General features: G+C 39.7%; 1 protein-coding gene across 1 annotated transcript; it reads left to right on the top strand.

Annotated features, from left to right (window-relative positions):
- Nucleotides 1–5,665: 5,665 nt before the first annotated feature.
- Nucleotides 5,666–9,464, top strand: hoxc1ab (homeobox protein HoxC1ab). The gene is given in 4 exon segments (NM_001139537.1): nucleotides 5,666–6,284; nucleotides 9,074–9,388; nucleotides 9,390–9,395; nucleotides 9,397–9,464. Coding segments are annotated over 4 exon segments (984 nt in total). The 5' UTR covers nucleotides 5,666–5,689.
- Nucleotides 9,465–10,840: the final 1,376 nt, after the last annotated feature.

Raw genomic sequence — 10,840 nt, 5'->3', positions numbered from 1 at the left:
ATGTATAGATATTATTGTGGAACACCAGGATGTATAGATATTATTGTGGCGCACCAGGATGTATAGATATTATTGTGGAGCACCAGGATGTATAGTTATTATTGTGTAGCACCAGGATGTATAGATATTATTGTGGAGCACCAGGATGTATAGATATTATTGTGGAGCACCAGGATGTATAGATATTATTGTGGAGCACCAGGATGTATAGATATTATTGTGGAACACCAGGATGTATAGATATTATTGTGTAGCACCAGGATGTATAGATATTATTGTGGAGCACCAGGATGTATAGATATTATTGTGGAGCACCAGGATGTATAGATATTATTGTGGAGCACCAGGATGTATAGATATTATTGTGTAGCACCAGGATGTATAGATATTATTGTGTAGCACCAGGATGTATGGATATTATTGTGGAGCACCAGGATGTATAGATATTATTGTGGAGCACCAGGATGTATAGATATTATTGTGTAGCACCAGGATGTATAGATATTATTGTGTAGCACCAGGATGTATAGATATTATTGTGTAGCACCAGGATGTATAGATATCATTGTGTAGCACCAGGATGTATAGATATTATTGTGTAGCACCAGGACGTATAGATATCATTGTGGAGCACCAGGATGTATAGATATTATTGTGTAGCACCAGGATGTATAGATATTATTGTGTAGCACCAGGATGTATAGATATTATTGTGTAGCACCAGGATGTATAGATATTATTGTGGATCACCAGGATGTATAGATATTATTGTGGAGCACCAGGATGTATAGATATTATTGTGGAGCACCAGGATGTATAGATATTATTGTGGAGCACCAGGATGTATAGATATTATTGTGGAGCACCAGGATGTATAGATATTATTGTGGAGCACCAGGATGCATACATACAGTTGAAGTCGGAAGTTTACATACACCTTAGCCAAATCCATTTAAACTCAGCTTAGTGATCCCCACTAAACAGATCAATGCAGGCCTCAACACGTATATCACCTAGCTGCTTACACTGCTCGGGTGGGCCCCACTGAGATCCTCTCCACTGTACAGATCGCCCAGCTTTAACCGCTCAGCCCCACACTGCATTAAAGGCCGGCTGTGACCTCTCCGATTGGCGGTGACAGTTATCTGTCATCACACGGTTCATTCCCAGAGCTCCCAGGGTCGAGAGATGACACATAATGAGTCTTTGACAGTGTTCCTGGGTTAGACCAGGGCCTCATCCTCATCGTGTCAATGTCAGCACCATCACTACTGCAGCATCATTACCGACCACTGTCAGCAAGGTGTGTGTGTGTGTGTGTGTGTGTGTGTGTGTGTGTGTGTGTGTGTGTGTGTGTGTGTGTGTGTGTGTGTGTGTGTGTGTGTGTGTGTGTGGCGTGTGCGTGTGCGTGTGCGTGTGCGTGTGCGTGTGTGTGTGTGTCAGCAGGGCGAGGGGTCAATACAGACCTATAGGAGATGATCCCATCCGGGCATCACCACCACCATAATCCCTGGGCCTCAGCAGTTCAGCTCCTCTATTGACGACAGATCACAGACATCACTGACATCAGAGGATGGAGGAGAAAACTAATTAGCAGAATCAGTCAATCAATAATCCCTGGGGGAGGGGGGTGGTTTCTTTTATTACAGTTTTATTTTTTAAGCTTGAATCTTTCCCTTGTCCATTCTGAACATGAGCCCAGATTGTTTATCATCACCTGTCCCTGTAAATGTGTCTGTTTTGGGGATACAAGCTGTTGAGAGGGAGACTCCAGATGACTTGTTTTCCTTCCTGAGGTCTATGTGATAATATCACTCCTGTTGCCAGGAAGTGTACAACCACTCGTATTTAAGCCACTGAAAGATGGTTGCACTTTTCTTGTAAAATAAAATATTTTAATCTATTTTTAATTCGTCAAGTGGCTACTGGGATCATTATTATTTTTCATTCAAAAATGACATGTATTTCCACAAAGGGAGAGGAGAGATGCTCATACCAGTTTTTTTCTTTATATCCCTGCAAACCCCTTTCCTCCTCCCTCTGATGAAAGCCATTAGAGAAATACAATTTCTAATATCTCCACACAGGTCTGCGATCAACTGAAAACAAATTTATATTCAGGCGGTAAACAGAACGAGTTTTATTTATTGAGTGTAGGGGAGAGACACAAGCTAGCGTGTGAACCCTGGGTAACCTCGCGAGCTGACAACAAGATGGATAAGTGTTGCATGCAAATGCGCGGAGGGAAGGATTATATCGCAGTCGGTCATTCAGCTCATCGCTGCCTGTAGAATTCCATTACCTCTCCCAGCTGCGACCGACTTTCTGGCCTGTAGTCTATAGAACGTTGTATGCCGTTATAGGCCTAAATGGTTGATTATTTAGAATTGCTTTGTAATTACTGTTGTGGATAAATATTATGTGATCAGGTTAGTGATACGGTCTTTGATAGAAAATAATGTTATATGCGATAATAATAATTTAAACAAAATTGCAGATGACAAATACAATGAATAACAAGAAAGCAAGAACAGCATAGTAACAATGATATATGCTTTATAATAATCATAACAATACGATAATTAGTAGGCCTACAATAATAGAAATAAACAAACCATTACTTTATTGCAATGTTGGTGTACCGGTATATGTTATATTACACACTAAACACACTAAACTCAAGACTATCCACAAATGAACTTGAAGGAGAGAAAAACAACATTTGTGTGGCATCCCAGCTACTTCAGTCTCACCCAGTCAATATCTGGAACCCAACAGACACGATTACTTTATCATTAATAACGTTGGGATTATCTTTATTTCTAAACATCCTTCAATTCATGCTAAATACAATTGTGTAGCCTTTCTAAATGATTTTGTTCACGAGCTAATACGTTTTCTCATGTTATGTGAATGTGATGGTATAGTTTATTCTCATGTTATGTGAATGTGATGGTATAGTTTATTCTCATGTTATGTGAATGTGATGGTATAGTTTATTCTCATGTTATGTGAATGTGATGGTATAGTGTTTTCTCATGTTATGTGAATGTGATGGTATAGTGTTTTCTCATGTTATGTGAATGTGATGGTATAGTGTTTTCTCATGTTATGTGAATGTGATGGTATAGTGTTTTCTCATGTTATGTGAATGTGATGGTATAGTTTATTCTCATGTTATGTGAATGTGATGGTATAGTTTATTCTCATGTTATGTGAATGTGATGGTATAGTGTTTTCTCATGTTATGTGAATGTGATGGTATAGTGTTTTCTCATGTTATGTGAATGTGATGGTATAGTTTATTCTCATGTTATGTGAATGTGATGGTATAGTGTTTTCTCATGTTATGTGAATGTGATGGTATAGTTTATTCTCATGTTATGTGAATGTGATGGTATAGTGTTTTCTCATGTTATGTGAATGTGATGGTATAGTGTTTTCTCATGTTATGTGAATGTGATGGTATAGTGTTTTCTCATGTTATGTGAATGTGATGGTATAGTGTTTTCTCATGTTATGTGAATGTGATGGTATAGTTTATTCTCATGTTATGTGAATGTGATGGTATAGTTTATTCTCATGTTATGTGAATGTGATGGTATAGTTTATTCTCATGTTATGTGAATGTGATGGTATAGTTTATTCTCATGTTATGTGAATGTGATGGTATAGTGTTTTCTCATGTTATGTGAATGTGATGGTATAGTGTTTTCTCATGTTATGTGAATGTGATGGTATAGTGTTTTCTCATGTTATGTGAATGTGATGGTATAGTTTATTCTCATGTTATGTGAATGTGATGGTATAGTTTATTCTCATGTTATGTGAATGTGATGGTATAGTGTTTTCTCATGTTATGTGAATGTGATGGTATAGTGTTTTCTCATGTTATGTGAATGTGATGGTATAGTTTATTCTCATGTTATGTGAATGTGATGGTATAGTTTATTCTCATGTTATGTGAATGTGATGGTATAGTTTATTCTCATGTTATGTGAATGTGATGGTATAGTTTATTCTCATGTTATGTGAATGTGATGGTATAGTTTATTCTCATGTTATGTGAATGTGATGGTATAGTTTTTTCTATGTAATCTGAACAGGTACAAATGTAATGTAAAGGGAAATTAAACAGGTTTAGCTCTGCTTATAGTACAATGAAATGAGGATAAGCGTCTAGGAATATATACTTAACTATGGGAATTATACCGGATGAACAAAATGGAATATAAAGTTTGTTGTTGTATTCCTTTATTTATTGAATTAGCACTTTTACAATTTCCCATGCCACGTCTCAAAAAATGAAAATATACTTTACTGTCGAGAAAAAGGCTTGCTGTATTTGTGGAATAGTAAAGATCTAGTCCTATTTATCTGAAATAACAGCATTGAATGTGCAATATTGACATAGTTAGATCATTTATAGTTACTAACGTTATATTAGTTTGGCATCCCATTTCATTAAGTAAAATGTGTAGGAGCTACATAGCTAATTGTCGATAATTGGGAACCCAAACCGGAACGTGCATGTCCACCTGTCACCACCGATGTTCCTAGTTATTCGGAGACTGCCAGTGAGTAGCCTAGCGGTTAAGAGCATTGGGCCAGTAACCGAAAGGTCGCTGGTTCGAATCCCCGAGACGACTAGGTGAAAAATCTGTCGATGTGCCCTCGAACTTAACCCTAATTGCTCCTGCAAGTCGCTCAAGATAAAAGCGTCTGCTAAATGACTAACATGTAAATGTCAGAGAAGAGCTCAACAGCCGCTGTCACGACCTTTGAACCCATTAAGTGTGTCTTTAACATGACCTTAAGCCCTGCACTGATCACGGCCTCTGCAGCCGAAGAAACCATAATCGCAGGATAATTGTGTACGAGACTAATGTCAATGACTAGTCTGGATTCCCTTAGTCTATTACATTTTGAGGGTTTTTGTATAATGAACGGCTTAGGCCTATATTCCTATTGGCAAACATTTAAATTCAGGACCTGCTAACAAATATTGCTATTTTATTACTTGGACCTTAAAACCTGTTATTAAAAAAAAACATCTAGCACTAATCGGTTATAATTGATAACAACAAAGCTGGCATGAAAGTCACAAAGTTGGTAGATCACCGCAGGCCTGCAGCACTGTGTGGTACAGAGCAACATACCACAGCTTACCTGTACCTGTTTTATAAACGAGCAGTGATATTTTGATGAAAGCCAGACTTCAGAAGCGTCGGTCCATCGTCTCAGCAAACTTGACTTACTTGCTTCTCCATATCCCAGTCCTATATGATCACCAAGTACCTCTTCTATGTCCATCTAATGTGTAAATCCTACTCATTTAAACAGCCCTGTTTGAGAAAAGAAAGTTACCATGAATGATGGGGACGAAACAGCTATTGTCTGCTGTACTGGAGTCCATTAATTTGACCACCTGAAATGAGTCCACAACTTGATTGGCTTGGTTAATCAGTGTGTTGTCCCCGGTGGATGACATAGATGTCCATCTATTGGCCAAGACCAAGAGGGCACGTCATCTCCATCAATCAGAGATCGAATTTCTCCAGGGCATGTCCCTCTGACTGTCTATGGTCGCTATCTCGGTCATCCATGCGTTATTGGGTGTTAGCTAGAGGCCACCCGTCCATGAGTCCTATAACCGTTTGACCGATCCAATGATTATGCGTAGGTGATAATGAATTTGTATCAACAGTTAACGTGCGATGGGGAGAGTAGCGCTCTGTTCGCAGGGGGATACCGACCAAGGGAGATCAGGATAGGTGACTTGGACCAGATCATTTCTCCAGAACTTGGAGCTGGCAATGAGGGTAACTCTTTATCAGAGGGTGACACGGGATATTCATTACAACACAGTTACCCGTCTTTCTCCGGTGCCAATTCTGCAACCGACTGCACCGTTACTCAGCTCCCAGTCTACTCAGGCTCGAGCAGCTCTCCTCTGACACAGAGTCAGGGCTTTTCAACCACGCCACCGGCCTGCCTTCACTACTCTCGTCTCCCCTCCTACCACCGGGTGCAGGAACACGACTTCCCGGGACTTGGGTACTCCTCTTCCACACACATCACCGGGACTGAGGCGCTGGCGCACGCTGAATTCGGGTCTATAAATGCGCACATTAAAATCTACACTCATGATGGGTCAAATGTTCACTTTGCTGTTGTGGACAGTAGCTCTCCCTCCGACCCCAAGTGTAAGGTAGCTGAACTCAGTCACAGGAGCAAAACTTTTGATTGGATGAACGTGAAGAAGAGAAGTCAAGCTCGGACGGGTAAGTTTTGGAGTTCACATTTCCATTTGGAAAGACAATAAGCATCTTATTGACAAACTACTTTTTAAAACATTGTATTTATTGTTGATACGAAAACCAATAGCACCTATAACTTATAGTAAACTGTCATTGATTCATCAACATAGCCTACTATTGGAAAGTATACAATTGAATGTGCCATATTCACTATTCAGTATGAAGGACAGTGCTGTGCTGTGAGGAAGTACAGACTAGGCTACTGTGCTACGGGCAACAAAGTGTGACGTGTTCGAGCGTAGATTAAGTTTCGTAAAGTCGCTCAACATCATCAACAACCTTTTTTAAAATAAGAAAATTATACATTTGGATGCATGTAGCCTATTTTTCAGCGTGTGATGGCTCAAAATGTACAAATACATGCATACTTGTGAATTTACCTTTAACAAAACTTCCAGCAAAAATATTGGAGCATGCTGGAGCATGCTTTTGCGGCACAGTCGATAGCGCGCCGGACTTCGGGCTTGAAGGTCGAGGGTTCGAGACCTGCTCCCTGCCTGTTTCATTACAATATGATAACTGTAATACTTACAATTCCTGAATCAGCCTACCACAATAACCATATGTGACAATTGAACTATGTATTCTACCCGGATTGGGATAATCGGAATGGACTGGGATACGGGCAGGGGAGGCTGGGCGAGGTGTACATGGTTATTGTACAGTGTAGGCCAACTTGCCTCTCTCTACCTATTGGGCACAGAAAAAGGATGGATATATTTCCCATACTAGAACACAATAGAAGGGAATAAAATAAAATAATAGAATATAAATATAATAGCTATCCACGTGCTTTGCTTTCACATCACTGTGCTCTGACAATGCAATATTGCCTGGGTGTGCAGTGTGCAATGCAGCTAATGTTAAGTTTAGCCAAACTCACTCCCTATAACGTTAGTAACATCAGAGCTCTCTGCTTATTGATTATCTGTCTGTACAGTAATGAGAGCGTTGTGTATTGATCTCAGTGCCCAGCACCTTTACATGTGTCCGTTTTAACATAATCATTGTCACATATCATCAGTCCACCAACATCTCATGAGCCTTTACTGTGACATTCAGCATAAACGTTCTGATTTCACAGAAATGAGATCATACAACTCATGTAGAATACGTGGTATATTTAAAAAAATACCTTGAGTATCTTGACTTTGCCCATTAAAAGTAATTTCTCATCCTGACAAAGAGATGTCGTCTCACAAGACCTCACAGCATAATATCTAAATCTGAGTATCCAGTGTGAGGTGAAAAGGGAAAACTATGAGCTCACAGCCTTCGGAACATCTCGAACACATCTGAATAAAGAGATGCTTTATTGGGGTGATATGGACCCAGTAGAGATCCTTCTGTCTCGTTCTATTATGACGTGCAATCTGGGCCTGTATTCACAAAGCGTCTCAGAATAGGATCTAGGATCAGTTTGCCTTTTTAACCATAATGAATATAAATTATATGGACAAGGGGAACGCTTCAGAAATAAAGCCTCTAGAGTTTGAAGACGACATGGATGTCTTCTTTGTAGTCTGTCTCAGAGACATACAAATACAGTATAACAATTAATGCTGTCGACGCGTATCAGTTGGTACCAGGCTGACAGTTCATATGGTCACCACATATGTCTTCATTTATATTGATTGTTAATGTTGCTTGCCAGGACTGGTATCAATGTCCTCTAGCCAGCTTTCTAAGCTACCATAGAAACAGCTGCAAAGATATTGATATAGTATCTGTAAGGATGATTTCCAGGGTTGGAGTAGATCTCTTTAGCGCTACATTGTTAGCAGTAGTATGATTAGTGACAGCAGCAGCAACGTTTCAGGGGGGTATATTAGTCTTGGCACGAAGCAAAGCATCCCTATGTTCTCTCTTGCATAAAGGCCTACCACCCCTCTGCCTCTTGACCTGCTGGTACAGTGTATATACTCCCAGTGTGTCATTCTTCGATTATGCTCTGACAGCACCTGAATTACTGTGGGCAGGATGCCCAGATGGCTGAGGCAATGTGTATCGATATCTCTCTCTCTCTCTCTCTCTCTCTCTCTCTCTCTCTCTCTCTCTCTCTCTCTCTCCTTAACTTCTTCTCTTCTTTCTCTCTCTCTCCTTGGCTGGGAAGGCCTCGGCTCGGCGGCTTGCCCTGGCTTTTGCTGGCTGGCTATTTCTTAAGCGTGCAAGTCATTCCTCAAATATTTTCATTTTACGCCTTCTGGCCAGCGCCAATTTCTATTATCTTAGACGCCATTAATCAGAATGTGATTATCTATTCATGAGAGCCAAAGCGCTTATTTACTTACTGTACTGTTTTGTCTGTCTATGTTTTTTCATATTCACTATTGGCTACTGCCTGTCTCTGACATGTCAACCTTTATCATAGGAGCTTTCTGTTCTCTCTGATATAGGCCCTGTTAGATAGCCTGTACCTGTACTGTGATATACGTTATTACACCCAACACCTGTCCTCATGGTACAGATACACCCGTATCAGGAACTTCACAGCTGAATGTTTGGCACAAGAGCACGTGAATGTGGCGCTAGAGCCAAGTTTCCCCCGCGCAATCATCTACTCCAGTTTATGGATGTTAATACACTTAACCAATTAACTGAATTAACCTATTTAATATATGTTTTATAAGTAATTGTGATTGATATAAACCGGTAGTCATACATTTTGTACTGTCTATATTTTATGGCTGGGTTACTTCATTGAATTCAGCCGATATATTTATACTATACCTGTGTTTTAACTGTCTTTTCAGCCAAGATGCACATGGCCTGTGGATTAAGTTTAGTCGCTCCGGGCGTCAGTATGGACAGAGGAGGTGGAGGTAACCCCAGCATTCCCACCGATGGGCATCATATTACTGCTAACGGGGTACTAAGGACCAGTTTCACCACCAAACAGCTCACAGAGCTCGAGAAGGAGTTCCACTTCAACAAGTACCTGACGCGCGCCAGACGCGTGGAGATCGCGAGCGCCCTGCAACTGAGCGAGACGCAGGTGAAGATTTGGTTCCAGAACCGGCGCATGAAACAGAAGAAATTAATGCGCGAGGGCCTTCTCCCGGTGGCCCCTCCCGTGTCCTCGAGCTGCTCAGAAAGCTCACGCTCCAACAGCCTGGACACTTATTCCTCTCCTGGACAACTTGAACCGACCTCATGCTCCCCCAAACACCTGCCGCCCCTTAACACTCAACTAGAGGAAGTGTCTCATGCGTTACACAATAAGGTGTGTAATAGTGGCAGACAGTATCATCAACATGCAGGTTCTTTGATTCTCCATTAGGAGGAATTTCTTCCTAATTGGTTAATCAGGGTCATGTTGTTTTTCACAACAAAAACACGGAAAACAGGGTCAGTGTCGTGAACTCCAGAATGTGTTATTGTAAATATTTGACTCAGCGATTCCTCATTTTAGAGGCGCATATAGTCCTGAGACTTTTAATCGGAGTAGCCTATTCAAAAGGACATTTGAGTTGCGCTCTTTTGTCAGGTGAAATAATATAAAGATTCATGCACTTTATGAGTTTATACCAAATAACATAACTTTATTCAGACAACCAATATTATTATATTTATTTGTGTATTTAGTAGGCCTACTAAACTTATTGATTTAGTTATTTATTGTCTCGTACATGTCATTAAAGCATAACTACAATAACGTTGTGGCCAGTTCTTTCTTCGGAACAGCCTACTTAAAATCTTCTTGACTAAAATGTCTACATTTCCGTCAGCATTTATCTTGTTTTAAAATAATATCCAATTGATTTTAAATTTTCCAGTGACTTTCAAGGACCGCATAAGGCTGAAAGCTAATTCCAAAAGAATTTCTGTCAATAGCCTATCTAAAGTAAATGTATTTTGGTTATACACATTTTGAATAACTTAAAAGTTATTTGAATTGTATTATCTTATATTTACCTATTTCATGTTCTTGAATATGAATCATTCTTGCATTTATTTTCCTTTCTCTATTCAACATTGTTGGTTCCTCTCTCTCTCTTCACTTTCACCCGTTGTATTTCTATATGTCTTAATGGTTTTAATTATCCCGCCAGCACTTAAGGATTAATGTGGTAATTGACTGATAGATCTATTGATTGGCAGGTTTAATGCATTGATCAAAGTTAATCATACCATTTTAATCAAATATTTGAACGCATTTCAACGGAACTGCAAGTGCAAATGATTGTAGAATTCTCTTTCCTAAACGAGTGAGCTATAGCCTTATCATAAACATATTTCAGAAATTAAGAATCCACTTCTGAATACTTTTTACAGTTTGAACACTCATGGTTCGACGATAAAACGCTCTCTAAACTGTCATGTTATCTTATAAATGAGCAAATGAATTGCCTGGGCTCGCACGACACCTCTGAAATGCATTCCGTAGAGATTCGTTTAATGCCTCATAAAAACGTTATTAATGGAGTAACAGGTTATCCGGGGTGTTAATATATAGGACTTATAGCTTAATGTCACCTTTAAAACCACACAAGAGATAAACCATTTTTTTTGTTGAAATA

The sequence above is a fragment of the Salmo salar genome, chromosome 15, assembly GCF_965601325.2.
Source record: "Salmo salar chromosome 15, fSalSal1, whole genome shotgun sequence".
In the NCBI taxonomy this organism is placed as follows: Eukaryota; Metazoa; Chordata; class Actinopteri; order Salmoniformes; family Salmonidae; genus Salmo; species Salmo salar.
Note: the sequence above shows the minus strand (reverse complement) of the source record. Positions and strands in the feature narration are given on the sequence as shown.